Below are 15,506 nucleotides of genomic sequence, written 5' to 3'. Positions count from 1 at the left end.
TGTGTGTGTGTGTGTACACAACCAGAGGAATGTGGTTTGGGAATAGGACCTATTGTTCCATAGTAGTGTATTCAGGATAGAGAGGAGGAAAAAACAAAACTAGCAAAGTGACAGTGTGTCCCTATTAAACAAAAAAAAAAGAAAGAAAAAAGTCAACACCCCCCAAGCCACAGGGCACTTGCAAAATGTCACAACTGGATTCCAGTAGACAGCACTAGATCTGGAATTGAAACAAACATCCCCCCTAAACCCCATGTCTACTGCTTCCTAGCATCAGAAGCATCATTTAAGCATCTGACTTCCTTTTACGATTTACAAAATTATAAACTTTCTGTTTACAAAATTGGGATAATTACAAGTACTTCACAGGGTTATTATAAGGGTCGGAAGGAATAATCGAATGAAAGGTTGGAGCACTGGGCCTGGCATGTGAGAGGTGATCAATGAATGTCTGGGGAGATGGATGTTCCTCTGCTGTCCTGTCCAGCTGTTGTAACTTCACCTGTGGTTTTCCCCCTTGGTATCATGACTATAAACACCCTGAGGGCAAGAACTAGATCTCATTCACTTTTGTATCCAGCACAAAGGTTCTTAATAAAGCTTTGTCAAAGGACTGAATCATTTTACCTGAAGAAAGGAGCAAAACCAACCAAGTCAGATTTATCTTCTGTGTATAAATCCAGCACATGTTCAAGGAATAAGACAGCCAAGAAGCTGGGAAACAAAGAAGCAGCAGAACACTTTTGGATAATCAAAACCAGACCTGTGGCCCCCAGATCACTCAGAGGGGACCAGTGGCCATACAGGGGGAGAAGGGCCAAGGCCAGTTTCTTCCGTAGGAAGCTGTGATTAAACCTTCTTGGCATCATGAAACACAGTGTCCAGGTTTTTTCATTCTCATTCTGAACATTTCAAGGAAGACATGAAAAGATGGAATCTAAAGGCCATGCTGCTGCACTGCAGACTCCACCTGCAGCAGTTTTTTAGGTCTGCACTTTTTTTTTTTTTTTTGGCCAAGCCACGGAGCTTGTGGGATCTCAGTTCCCCACCCAGGGACTGAACCCGGGCCACAGCAGTGAAAGCCCGGAATCCTAACCACTAGGCCACCAGGTAACTCCCCAAGATCTGCACATTTTTGAACTTTATTTAAATGGAATCATACTTTCATGTCTGGCTTCTTTGGCTCAACATCTTTTTTCACATACACTCATATTTTTAGAGCAGTTTTAGGTTCATCACAAAAAGGAGCACAAGGCACAGAGATTTCCCCTATGCTCCCTGCTCCCATGTATGCACGAGCTCCCCCACTATCAAAGTCCTGCAGAGTGGGGCATTTACTGCAGTCAACAAACCTACACTGATGCAACCTCAACACTCTGTGGGCGGTTCTGACTACTCCTTCAGGCTCCTTCCCAAGCTAGCTAACGGCAGGTCCTATGAGCCAGCCCCACACTGATGCTCTGCAACTGACAGGACAGGGGATTTGAGGCATTTTACATGGAATAAATTGCCCTCCCAGAAACAGGAAGACTCATTTTTCAATATTCCCACAATGAGAGAGAGGGCAGAGAAAAGTACTGTGAAAAGATCTGCCAATAATAACAATAATACAGGTTGACTTTCACTGAACTGACTGCCCACTCTCCTAGGTACCAAGGAGATGTTAAAAATATCTATTGAGTTAAACAGTGCAGGAATAAATGTCCAGTTGGGCAAGTCCAGCCATGACTATATCTGACAGTAGACATTAATTAACACAATATTTGATGATGCCTAGCACAGGGTCTGGGACCTAAGAGATGTTTTGGGGACATTTACTGGAGCATCAAAGAACATGGGCTCTGCAGTCGGACCACCACCTGGACTCCTATCCTCGTTTGGCCATGTAATGGCTGGACAACACTGGACATACTATTAACCTCCCTAAGCCTCAGTTTCCTCACCCATAAACTAGGGATTAAAATGGGTAAATCCTTATCCTCTAAGGATTCTGTGAAGAGTAAATAAAATAATGTACGTCTGGAACACAGTAAGTTGTCAGGAAATGTTATGTGCCATTGTTATTATTACTATTACTATTATTATTATTAATTAAATTGAGAGGGTGTGTGTGTGTGTGTGTGTGCGTGCGCGTGTATCAGGAGCAGGTGAAGAAAGGAGTAGGAGGGGTGGACTGTCAGTGAAAAGGGGATGAGTGTGGCAAACAGAAGTGTGCCAGGAACTGCTCTTTGAGCTCAGTTTCCCATCCTGGTCAAAGATAATCCCACAAGGCCACGGGAGGCAAGTAGAAGAAAACATTCTTCTAATGTGTGGCTCTCAGCTAGTTCCTTCATGGCCCTCTCTCCACCAGTCAGACTCTTTGGTACTTACATATTTCCAGCCCAGAGTGGTTTTGCAGTTTTCACAGTAAATGTCTGCGACGGCGTGCAGTCCTGTTAGCAACACGCGCTCTTCTGCCGGCCCGCAGCCCACGTTAACTCTGTGCCAAGGGACAGAGAGAGAGAGTGGGGCGTCAGGCACATGCTCACCATCAGTTGTTCAAGCTGGACTCCCAGCAAAAAATTAACTGAGTACAGCTGCCTGAAGGGAAGCCAACACTGAGAAGAGCATCATCTCTAACTGAAACCAGGAATAACCTCCGAAAAGGTAGCCACATGCAAACGTCTCCGTTGAGATGCATTTCAGATCTGCAAGTTCTGATTCAATGAGTCTACTAAAAGAAGTCTTTATGGTTCAGACTTTGCTCAGGATTTTTCTAACAAATGCTTTTAGCCTTGTGATTTAAAGGGACAAACTGACAACCACACTGAAGTCCACAGCCATGAGCACAGGTCCTCAGAGCTTCCTGAGGACTGATTGCAGCCAGAGATGTCAATCATGACGGCACAGTCCTGTCCTGATCACAAGGATGGGTGAGCCCCATCTATCAAATACATAGACTCCTTCACAGAGCACCTATTATTTTAGACTGAACACGCTAGATTTCCATTTTCACAGTTCATCAGGCTTGCTTTCCTAGAGAAAGCTGTAAGTAATGCTGAGGGCTGTGGCAGACTGTGCATCTGTAGGAGGGGATGGAGGCTCTTCACTAACTCCACTTTATGAAGGCTCCTCCAACCCTAGTCCACCAGCAGATCCTGGTGTCCTCTGTTCACCCTCCTTCTCTTCCCCAGAGACACATCTCAGGTCTAGTTATGAGACCTCCCATGTTGAAGCCCTCAGAAGCACTTCAGCTTCTTCCCTAGGGGACTACAGCTCTCTGTACTTACTGGGGGTAGTGACTATATTATTTTTAGCCAAAGATGATGCCCCCCCCCTGCAAAGTCCCCAAGGATGACTGGCTACAGCTTGTGGTAAATAATGCTCCATGGGTGTGTGTGTGTGTGTGTGTGTGTGTGTGTGTGTGTCAGAGAGGACAGGTTCCATTGTTTAATTATCATTGAGCGTTGCTTTTCCCCACCCCTCAAAATTTGCACCGAACAATGGATGTACCATTCAGAGACACTCACACTGAGTTAAAGAGGTATGCTCGTCCTTGACTTCCTTGGAACGACTGAAATGCAAGAAGACAAATCGATAGTTAGAGATCCGTTTCACCCACCCATTCGGGAAACCAGCCCCAAAGCACAACAGTCATGACCTTGCAGGGCTGACACGGCTAAAAGGGAGCAGTGAGCCAGTTAACCCTCCAGCTAGCAGATGGCATGGTGGGAGGAGGAGAAGGCAGAATAAACAGAGCTACAGAGCCCGGGTCAGCCCACGCTCGGACTGTTTTCACCAGTCCAGGTAAGAAAATATCATGAATCCACACTGGCCTTTCCTGGACCCACTGGATTTCAGCCACCTGTACTGCCCACAGCTCTCAAGGTCGGCTAGGGCATGGAAACCAGCACAAGCACCTCTGCTTGCCCTCTTGGTTCGACCCTGCAGAAGACAGCAAAGAATCCCCAAGGTAAGAATAAACCACCAAACCCACACTTCTCACTGGTCTTGCTTTCTTGGAGATCTTAACTGCTAGATGAGTTACCATCCCCCCAAACGGCAGCACGAAAGCTCTCCTTCTGAGGTGTAAGCAACTTCATCTCTAGATCACAGGAATGCTCATTAAACAGTAATCCCACTTTAACTTCCAGCTTAAAGAGGAGCTTCTTTCTTCTGGCTGGAGGATGGCAGGGAACAGGAGAAACAGGAGCCAGAGCTTGCCGTGCGATTTGGCATCTACTTCCATTAACACAGGCCCTATCCGTGTTTTCCTCCTCTGGTTACACTGAAACGTCTGGCTGACATGAGCCGTCCATGTACTGCATTTCTGCCTGCATTTTTAATGTGGCCTGACAACTGTACCCTGAATTAAACATCCTGGTCTGCTCTAAGACCACTCTTAAAATAAATAAACAAACAAACAAATAAAGGACTCTCCCATGACCTCTGCTATTCAGTGGCTGGAGAAATCTATGGGTGACTGGTTAACAGATGACCAAAGGGTAGGAGAGAACCAGACAGGACACAGATCACTGCCCATGAGACAGCTGTTGTCAGAAGCACAGGACTTTAGGGATCAGTGCTCCCAGCCGGAGAGAAAGGTAAAATTCTTGACTTGTGGAAAAACTGCCTTTGGGGAAGCTAGATTGTTGGTTGCCTCCAACATACAAATGTACCAGAAGCCTTGGCTCCCAGGTGCAGCTCTGAGGAGCAAGCAGATGTTCCCCAGCTGCTGCTCAGGCTGAAACCAGCCCTCTTTCCTTTGGCTCTTGAAACATCCCCGGGGAACATAAGAGCTCTAGGCTAGCACTGAGCATGAATAGGAGTGTCACAGCCTCGAAACCTGGAACCCAGAAGTCCATGCCAAGTGTTTGGATGAGACAATGTCCCAGCAACACAGACCCTATATTTGGCCAACCTGTTAGTTCAACTTTGGAGCACAAGACATCCAAGCAGCGCCAGGATAGCAAAAGCTTCACGATCTGGTCCCACCAACCTCTGCAGTCTCTTCTCTTGCTACTTTCGCACTGTGTCCTTTGCTCTAGTCAGGCCGAACCACGTGCGATTCCTGAACTCAGCTTCCTCTCTTTCGTAAGGCTTTCTCTGACCTCCCCAGGAAGAGGTACCCATTGGTACCCATGTACTGGACTCCTCTTGCTCCCTGCCTGTTCCTTTTTCTTAGCTCTTAGCGTACTGGATTTAAATTGTCTCTCTGTCTAACTCACTTACTAGATTGTGAGCTCCCTGAAGGCATGAACCATGTCTTCAATCTCTCTCTGAACCCACAACACATAGCATGAATCTGGCATCATTTATAAAATATTTATGGCATGGGTCAATTGCCTCTAATTTCCTTTTTTTTGTTCCTTAAACGGCTTTATTGGTATATATCTGACATACAATAATAAAGTGTGTATATTTAAAGTGTACTATTTGATGAGTTTTGATACCTGCATATACCTGTGAAATCATCACCACAACCAATATTATGGACTATCTGTCACACCCAAAAGTTTCCTCATGCCCCTCAATCCGGCCATCTCTTCTCTCCTCACTCTCTTTCCACTCATCCTCAGGCAGACACTGTCTACTGTCACTATAGCTTGTATTTTCCATAATTTTTAATAAATGAAATCATACAGCATGTAGTGTTTCTTGCCTGGCTTCTTTCACACAGCATAATTCTTTTAAGATTCATCTATGTTGCTGTATATATCAATAGTTCATTCTCTTTTCATTGCTGAGTCATATTCCAGTCTGTGAATTTACCAGAGTTAATTTATTTTTGGTTTGATTTTAATAAGGGATTTGGACTAGTTGACCTCCAAGTCTCCTTCCAGCTCCAAAATTATATTCTTGTATAATTCTGTGGTCCTACATTATGGATAATTGGGAGTGCCACCCTCGAGGAAACTTTTATCAAGATCTTCAAGCTAGAGCTTAGAAGAACGTGGTTATGGGAAAACAAATTCTAGAAGAAAGCAGACTGGAAAACGACAACATGAAGTAACACAGCTTCACCATTTATGGCAGGAAAAGACATTCACTTCTCAAAGACTCACAGATCACCTGCTACCTGCTGGGCACAATGGGAATGCACGGAGAGAGGCAGCACTGCAAAGCTTTTCAGGGCAGCAGTCTCCCCAGAAGGTACACCAGACAATCCTTCAGGGTAGGGGGAAAATACTAGAAATTTTATCTATTTAAGTTTATCTTTAAAAAAAAAGTTTCACTAAACAGTATTTAGCAATGCTTTCATTTTATATGATCTTTGGAGTTCAGAATTGATATGCCTGTACAAAAATTAAAACGGAGGATATTCAAAAGAAAATGCAGGAGAAAATCTTTGTGACCTTGCGTTAGAAAAGATTTCTTAGATACTACACCAGGAACACAGTTTATAAAAGAAAAAACTGCTAAATTTCATCAAAATTTTAAACTTTTGCTCTGAAAAACACTTTTAAGAGAATGAAAAGGTAAGCCATAGCCTGGGAGAAAATATCTACAAATCACTTGTCTAACAAAGGACTTGTATCTAAAATATACAAAGAACTCTCAAAATTCAATAATAAAACAAGAAACCCAATTTTAAAATGGGCAAAGATTTGAACAGACTTCCCCAAATATAAACAGATGGGAAACAGGCCCATGAAAAGATGCTCAACATCACTAGTCATTAGGGGAATGCAAATTGAAAAACATAATTGAGATATCACTATACACACATTAAAATGGTCCAAAAAATTTTTTTAAACTGACAAAACTAAGTGCACTCAAGAATGTGTAGCAACTGGAATTCAGACATTGCAAAATGGCACAGCCATTTGGATAAGAGTTTGGCAGTTTCAATTACTCAAACGAAATGAAAACCTATGTTAATACACATAACATGGATGAACCTGAAATGCTTTAGCTAAGAAGATCATTGGTTGCCAAAGGTTATAGGTAAGGGGAAAGTGTGACTACACAGGGGTAACACAGGAGTTGGAATTTTCTTATCTTGATTTCAATGGTGCATAAGTCTATGCGTTTGTCAAAACTCATTGGATTTTTTAATTTTTAATTTTACATACAGTAAAATTCACTCTTGCTGGTGAAATCCAATAAAAATTTTAAAATAAGCCATCTCTAAACTCTCCTATATCTGAACACCGTACTCCTATATTTGTACAATTAGGAATTGTAAAAAATTTCCAGATCTATTTAAAAGTATTCCAAACAAAGAGCTTCAGAGGAGTTTGAAGTCTCGTTAAAAGGTACTTTTCTAAACTACAAAGTTCAGCAAAAACCTTTGTATAACTGGTGGGTGGGTTGGAAAATGGGGATCATGATTTTTGTAAGCTCAAGGATGCAAATGTTCCATTTGAATCTACCTTTGTAAGGAAATTTTCATTACGGGCAACTGTTAAAATGAAGTATAGAAGTATACTCTCCTAGGGACACACCTCTGAATCACTGAATCACAAACTGATAAACCAAGATTTTTTTTTCCCTAAAAAGAGGGCATATTCAATCATATATACCTTCAATAAAATAAGATTAAAAGCAAATTTACAATTGTTTTATTTTTTCTTCCATCCTTTTAAATTACAGAAATAATTAAAGTTTTCTAATATTTGTTTATAATGTAGGTATTACATAGTAACCCATGTATACCATTTATAAGTAAGTAGACATATTAGGAATACATGCTCAAACACTTTACTGGTGGGGGTATGTGATTTTAAAGGTTTGGAGGTCACTGTTCTGGGGGTTCCAGTCTGTTTCAGGCAGGGCCTGAGAGTCACTTTCTCTGGCCTGACACAGATTCGAATTCCTAGAGAGTAGGGTGGGGGAGGGCACATGGCAGGGAAGAGAGTTGCCAGCCAGGCCCAGAGGCGCCTCACAAGGCCACCACGGTTCCTCCAGGCCTATTCTTCGAGAGAGAGTGCTGGCAGAGGTCCACACTCTGCAAAGGGTGCCGAACCCAATCAGGGCCGTCTCGGTGGCAATACCTACAGTGGTACCTCCCCAGCGACAGTATCTATGAGCCTGTCTCCTCAGCCTGGCACTCAGGACCAGCTGAATCTCTGGGGCAGGATTCTGGAAGCTTTTCCACCGTGGCTTCCACCCTGGGCCCCTGCCAAGCCAACATTTATGATGAGAAAAACATTCACAGAGAACAACAGGCATCTTGCAAAGAGACAGACAAGAATAGCCCGGCTGGGTCACTGTCTCCTGTGGGCCCCAGCCCAGCCTGGCACAAAGAGGCACGGTCTGGCGCTCCCTTGAGTGAGGGTGGTACCCAAGGTGGGGAGGCTGAAAGGAAGTGAAGGAAGCAATTAGAATGAAGCAAACAGAATTTCAGACCAGGAGATCCCAAACAGACTGTCGGACACATTTGTTTGCTGTCATTACTGCCAGGCAACAAGGCAGCTCTCTTCCATGTTGTATATCAATGAAGGCTGGTATTCAGGACTCCAGAAAAGGTTTTCTTGTTTTTGTTTTTTAAATTATACAAAACTTTTCTTCTGTCCTTTAAAGGAAGGTAATAGTTCCAGACCCAGCCCTTCCAGCCAGCTCAAAGGAACGGAAAGGGCTTTGAGTTTCCTGTTTAGTAGCCCAAACCACTGATTTCTGGCCCCTTTGAAAGTCTGGAAGGCAGCAATTCCTTTTAAAAAGTAGGAGGACCATTGAAAAAAAATGAATACTTGTGGGGGGAAGGTGGCAACAGAGCAAACATGTGGGCTCCTCCTTCACTTGAACAGGCTCAGGCATGAAGTCCTCCTAGCATGAAGCAGAGCCTCTCAATCTCCTCTCTCTGGGAACATCAACCATCATCAATCGAGTATGTGCCCCAGGAAGTGCCCAGAGATGAGGGAAGCAGATACCCACCTGACTACTCAGCTGTAACATCTGGGAGCTAGACCAGACCTTGCATATCTTCGTATGATAAGAGGATCTCACCTTGGCTCAGAAATTCAGGATAAAACCCTGGTTTTACAACTTCAACTTAATAGCTACTTGACCTTGGGAGAATTATTTAGCCTCTCTCGGCTTCCACATCTTTTACATCTGCAGATGGAAACCATGCCTATTTTCCAAGTTGTTGAGAACAAGAAGTAAAACAAGGTAAACAAAAGTGCAGAGTAAAAAGATCAGTTCCCTACCTTCCCTTTTTGGCCTTTTCAGGAGCCTGGAGAAGAGAGAAGAAAAGGTTGACTCTCATCTATTTGGTTCTTCAAAATTCTTTTCTTCAGTGACTTTGGTGTCCCCCTTTCTCTACATTATGGCATAAGGCCACTCTTCCACTCTTTGTAACTCAATATCCATAAAAATGTAGGGATGGAACTGAAGCTCCCCATGATCCTTTCCACTTGTAATAATATGGGTATTTTAAAGCACCTGGTGCTTACTTCTCCAACCTACCATCCATAGGTACAGTGTTCATTACATGGGCTTTGAAGAGGCAGGACTGCCAGAGTTTGAGCCCCGGCTTGGCCATATACTCACTGTGTTACTAACTTGGTCAAGCCAATTAATTTCTCTGAGACTCAATTTCCTAATCTGTAAAATGGGCACAATAATATAGTATTCACATTCACACCAGATCTGTATAAGAAATAAATGAGATACTATATATGAAAGAGGTACTCCATAAACTTCAAGGTATGATAGGTAGATAGACAGATAGAACCTTACCATAAAAGTTACCGTTTTAAAAAAATAATTAATTTATTTATCTTGGCTGTGCTGGGTCTTCACTGCAGCACGCAGACTTCTCTAATTGCGGCACGCGGGCTCTAGAGCACACAGGCTCAGTAGCTGTGGAGCGCAGGCTTAGTTGCGGTATGTGGGATCTTAGTTCCCTGACCAGGGATAAAACCCGGGCCCCCTGCATTGGGAGCTCAGAGTCTTAACCACTGGACCACCAGAGAAGTCCCAAAAGTCACCCTTAATGTACACAATTCAGGGGCTCTTGGTGTATTCACAAGATTGTGCAATCACACCACTATCTAACTGCAGAGCATTTTCACACCCCAAAAAGGAATCTTGCATCATTACCAGTCACCTTCCATTTCCCCTGTCTCTGGCAACCACAAACTTACTTTCCGTCTCTATGGATTTGCTCAAGGTACTGTATGCTATACTAGGTACCATCTCAGTGAGAAGGTAACAGAGGTATTAGATAGAGATACAATGGAGGATTTGTAAAACTCCTGCCTTGGGGTGTTGGCTAAACATCCCACCTCAACATTTTGCTGGGGAAGGTCAGGGCAGTCCCTTTTCCTTTCTCATTCCTTTCTGCATCCATGGTAAAGCCTGGTAGAGTTTGCTATTCAGGGTCAAAGTAAACCACAGGTTCCATTCCAAAGAGCTGAAACCCAAGCAAAATAATACTGGATCTTGTTTGGATTTCACCCTTGAGGAAGCATATGGAGAAAGTGGGAAGGGTGGTAATAAAGAACAATGAAAATGATGAAAACTTCCACAATTAGAACCTGGCGCAGTTTAAAGAAAACTGAACAGTTAGCTAAGAGGAAAGAAGATTAAAGGGGATTTCTTCCATCTTCTCTGCAATAAGAACAAGAGGAAATAGACGGAAATAAGAGAGGCTTGGGTTACTTATAAGGCAAGAATTTCCTGACTCTGTATGACTTCCACACTAGGACACAGGTCACCAGGAAAGACTAGGAAAGAACAAAGCCATTTGTATGTGTTCATGGCTTACAAAAAGTTTTCACACATCTGTCTAGAAACTTCAAGATGGGGTAAAAAGCCATGTGTGTTGCCTAGGGGCAGAAGCATGGCTGCTTCCAGCCCTCTTTGGCTGGCTTCGAGCTTTGGTAGATCTCGACTGCTCTCCCGTTCCTGAAACAGATGGAGGGAGGGGCAGGGAAGGGACTGGCTCTAAAGGAGGAAATATCTGCTGTGTGGAGTCATAAAATTCCAAGGGCATGGGAGCATACACGATGCAAACTATGCAAGAACTGAATGGCAAAAACAAAAGGTGGTGTAGGGCCTGGGGCCTGGGGGCCACATTTAATTGCTGAAATGTGGAGATTTCGGGATCTAAGTCACTTAAGTCATTTAACGATCAGACCTTTCAATTCAGCAGATGCCGTCAGCTCTCAACAACCTGCACTCCCTCCTGTTCTCCACAGAGAAGGCCTGGAAAACATGCATTCTCCACACGGTTAAAGAGCAGGGGATTCGTATGATCAGACAAGCCCCATCCTCTACAGAAGAAAGGCTGACATGTCTGTTCCGGGAGACTGGCTTCCGAGTTAGAGAGCGAACAGGTGGAATCAGGATGTAATGGCAGCCAGTTGTTAATAGCTGGGTTCTTTGCAGTTCAAATATAAAACTAAAACTTTTAGGGGCTGAAATAATGGAGCTCAAATTTCTCTCAAAACCATCAGGCCGGGCTTCCCTGGTGGCGCAGTGGTTAAGAATCCGCCTGCCAATGCAGGGGACACGGGTTTGAGCCCTGGTCCGGGAAGATCCCACATTCCGCGGAGCGACTAAGCCCGTGCCCCACCACTACTGAGCCTTCACTCTACAGCCTGCGAGTCCCAACTACTGAAGCCCGTGTGCCACAACTACTGAAGCCCACGCGCCTAGAGCCTGTGCTCTGCAACAAGAGAAGCCACCGCAGTGAGAAGCCCGCGCACCACAACAAAGAGTAGTCCCCCCCTCAGCAACTAGAGAAAACCCACATGCAAGCGAAGACACAATGCAGCCAAAAAACAAAAAAATTAAATTAAATGAATAAATAAATTTATTAAAAAAAAAAAAACCACCAGGCCCTTCCACTTCCACCATCGGGTATATATTTGAAAAAACCAAAACACTAATTTGAAAAGATACCTGCAGCCCAATGTTCACAGCAGCATTATCTGCAATAACCAAGGTATGGAAGCAACCTAAGTGTCCATCAACAGATGAATGGATAAGGAACATGTGGGGGCTTCCCTGGTGGCGCAGTGGTTGAGAGTCCGCCTGCCGATGCAGGGGACACGGGTTCGTGCCTCGGTCCGGGAGGATCCCACATGCCGCGGAGCGGCTGGGCCCGTGAGCCATGGCCGCTGAGCCTGCGCGTCCGGAGCCTGTGCTCCGCGACGGGAGAGTCCACAACAGTGAGAGGCCCGCGTACCGCAAAAAAAAGCAAAAACAAACAAACAAAAAGAAGATGTGGTATATATATGGAATCTAAAAAAAGAAAAAAATGGTTCTGAAGAACCTAGGGGCAGGACAGGAATAAAGACACAGACATAGAGAATAGACTTGAGGACATGGGGAGGGGGAAGGGTAAGCTGTGACAAAGTGAGAGAATGGCATGGACATATATACACTACCAAATGTAAAACAGATAGCTATGGGAAGCAGCCGCATAGCACAGGGAGATCAGCTAGGTGGTTTGTGACCACCTAGAGGGGTGCGATAGGGAGGGTGGGAGGGAGGGAGACCCAAGAGGGAGGAGATATGGGGATAAATGTATATGTATAGCTGATTCCCTTTGTTATAAAGCAGAAACTAACACACCATTGTAAAGTAATTATACTCCAGTAAAGATGTTAAAAAAAAAAAAGAAGATGTGATATAGATACACAACGGAATACTAGTCAGATGTAAAAAAAGAGTGAAATTTTGCCATTTGCAGCAACATGGATGGGCTTGGAGTGTATTATTCTAAGTGAAGTAAGTCAGACAGAAAAAGACAAATACTGTACTTCACTTATATATGGAATCTTAAAAACACAACAAACTAGCAAATAAAACAAAAAAGAAGCAGACTCACAGATACAGAGAACAAACTAGTGGTTACCAGTGGGGAGAGGAAGGGAGGAGGGGCAACATAGGGGTAGATTTTTTTTTTAAAGGGTTATTATGGGATTATATGAAATCATGTGCGTGAAACTTTTGAAAATCATCAGGCCTTTGAAAACAATTCACTATGAGCTGCTGAAGTTAAGAAGACAATGCAAGTTAATACACCTAGGAAGAACACAAGCAATTTCCTGGATTTATGTTTCAATCTACACCTCTGCTCCCAAAGCCACCTGGGCATTGGCAAATGAAAATGTCCTGACACTGCAAAGAATTTCTGGAAAGTCAGTGGGCAAAACCTACAAATTCTCAAGGCAAGTCTTCCCCTGTAACCAATCCAGGCAGAAAGGCCAGAAAAGGTTTTCCTCCAAGACTAAAGCCACATGCCATGGAGGGGATTGCTTTTTAAACATTTTCTAACAAGCAATCACTACGGTGAAATTGGAGGCAGTTTACAGATGAGATTGAGGTGGCTCATTAAAATAAATCGGAAATGGTGAAATAACAACAGTCACAGCTCACATTTACACAGTGCTTACTATATGCCAGACAGATTCAAACTGTTTTACATAAGCCAAGTAATTTAATCCTCTCAACAATCTGATGAGGGAGGTACTTTTATCGTTCCCATTTTACAGATGAGGAAAGCAAGGCAGAGGTTAAGACGTATGCCCAGCATCAAATACCAATACATGACAGAGACCCAGGCAGTTAAGACGTATGCCCAGCATCAAATACCAATACATGACAGAGACCCCAGATTTCCCAAAATCTAGGGAAAAATGAAGATGTCATGACAAGGGTGTTGTCCAAGTGACTTCCTAAAAGAAAGGAGCTCAACAGAATTAGACTAATACTGACACGTTTACAGGACCTCAGAACGTACAAAGCACTTTCACATATATTAACTGATTAACCTTCAAACCAACAGAGGAGGAATCTGAGGTCCAGAGCTGTTGAGTGACTTACCCAGTTTCACAAAGCTTGTAAGTCAAGGTCAGAACTTAAACCAACAGCTTCTGACTCCAGGTCCCAAGATTTTTCTAGAATGTGTTCACTTGGAAAATCTGTCTCTTTGAAGAAGCAGGATGGATTAAGCTGTCAGAACTGATGAAAGTCTCTTAGGTTATTCACCTTCCTCTGCCCTGACTCCATATTTACTTAGCAACTGCCTAAATTTAATTCTCTCACTCAGTGGGTTTACCTTCAAGGAAGATAACACACAGTCCAAGCTTTCGGGATTATCTGCTCCACTGTAAATTAATTAGAATTCTGGTTGTGTTAGGGTGAATCACTTCACCAGAGCTTGGTCACTCTTGGGTGAATGGATAAAATTTAATTTGTAAACTTACAATGCTTAAGGCTGACAGGACCACCAAGAGAATGTTCTCTGCAACCTAACCTGAAAACAGCCTTCCCAGCTAACTACTGAATGAATGATTCTCATTTCAAAACTCGTGGGAAAAAATAATTAAAGCAAAGAAGCCCTTTAAAGTCCCCCCCACCCCGGGCTTTTTTTTTTGGCACCTGGACTTCATGGCAAAGAATGAGCAGAGAACCCAGAAGAATGCTTTGGGGGGTTTTCAAAAAGAGAAATACTTAACTAATTGCAGTCTGCAGGAATCCCATGCAGTGGATTGTAGGCTGGGTAGAGTGGAGGATCTCAAAACAAAACAAAATATACTTACGACTTTATCCAGTTTTAATTTCATAGGTCACTGGAATTTGAGGAGCCCCAAAGTCAATTACACACCCGATGCAAAGCTCTTGTCCACATTTCTACCAAACCTCTGCTTAAATACTTTCAGGGATAGGGAATGCCTCCTCAGAAAGCCCATTCCACTGCCAGCAGTTCTGGCAGTACCAGAACTCCTTCTACGAGCTCAACTCCTAAGAGCTCCCTGAATACTCCATCTTTACATCCTCTGGTGCCAAATAACTTTACAGCTTTGCCCATACCAAGGTCTCCTTCTGTGGGCTAAGCCTCTCCCAGTTCAGTAGATGAACTAGATTCAAATCCCAGTTCTGGCACTCTCTCTATTGTATGCTCTTAGGTACATTCACCTCTCTGTTCTCAAGTTCCTCACCTGTCAAGTGGGCTAATAACACCCACCTCACAGACAGTAAAGTGCCTGGCATACGCCAGGCCCTTGAGAAGCGGTAGCACCCTTCCTTCTGCCAGCTCCTTCAAATTTCCTGTACACAGCACGGTCTCACCCTCGTTGAGTCTACCACTGTGTTTTTTGTTGTTGTTGTTTTGTTTTGTTTTATTTATTTATTTGGCTGCATTGGGTCTTAGTTGCAGCATGCGGGATCTAGTTCCCTGACCAGGGATCGAACCCGGGCCCCCTTCACTGGGGGAGTAAAAAACCACCGTGTTTTTAACCTGATTTTTCATTTCATACTAGGTATTCCCTAAACACTTTCAACACTCTCCTCTCCTGGAAATGCTAATCAAAACACAAGGCTTAAACAGTCAGGCTTCAGGTTGTACATACAAACTGAAGTAGGCCAAGTACTGTGTTCTCCCCCACCCCTCATGGCAGATGTCCAGCACTAGGCTTTCCACCTGTGGCGTATTAGCATATATCTACATTTAACCTCTGTATTCATATACCCCCAGGGACGGGGCTGAGTTAGGAGTAGAGAGTTATATGAAATAGTTACGAAGGAAGAGACAATGTTATTTAAAAGGGCTTGAAGAAATCACAGCC

At 43.7% G+C, this 15,506-nt stretch overlaps 1 protein-coding gene across 4 annotated transcripts in view; it reads right to left on the bottom strand.

Annotated features, from left to right (window-relative positions):
- YPEL2 (yippee like 2) overlaps positions 1-15,506 on the bottom strand; it is a 71,647-nt gene that overhangs the window by 15,207 nt on the left and 40,934 nt on the right. For 2 of the 4 annotated variants that reach the window (XM_030763148.2, XM_089900945.1), the window contains 2 exons: positions 3,510-3,553; positions 2,371-2,479 (listed from right to left, as the gene is read on the bottom strand). In XM_030763148.2, the coding sequence (XP_030619008.1) occupies positions 2,371-2,479; positions 3,510-3,553 (153 nt within the window). Of the gene's footprint in view, positions 1-2,370; positions 2,480-3,509; positions 3,554-15,506 lie in introns of those variants that run through there. The other 2 variants (XR_016388973.1, XM_089900944.1) reach the window with 2 other exon arrangements.

The sequence above is a fragment of the Delphinapterus leucas genome, chromosome 19 (assembly GCF_059928025.1).
Source record: "Delphinapterus leucas isolate spDelLeu-1000000601 "Yukka" chromosome 19, BTC_Dleu_Yukka2, whole genome shotgun sequence".
Classification (NCBI taxonomy): domain Eukaryota; kingdom Metazoa; phylum Chordata; class Mammalia; order Artiodactyla; family Monodontidae; genus Delphinapterus; species Delphinapterus leucas.
Note: the sequence above shows the minus strand (reverse complement) of the source record. Positions and strands in the feature narration are given on the sequence as shown.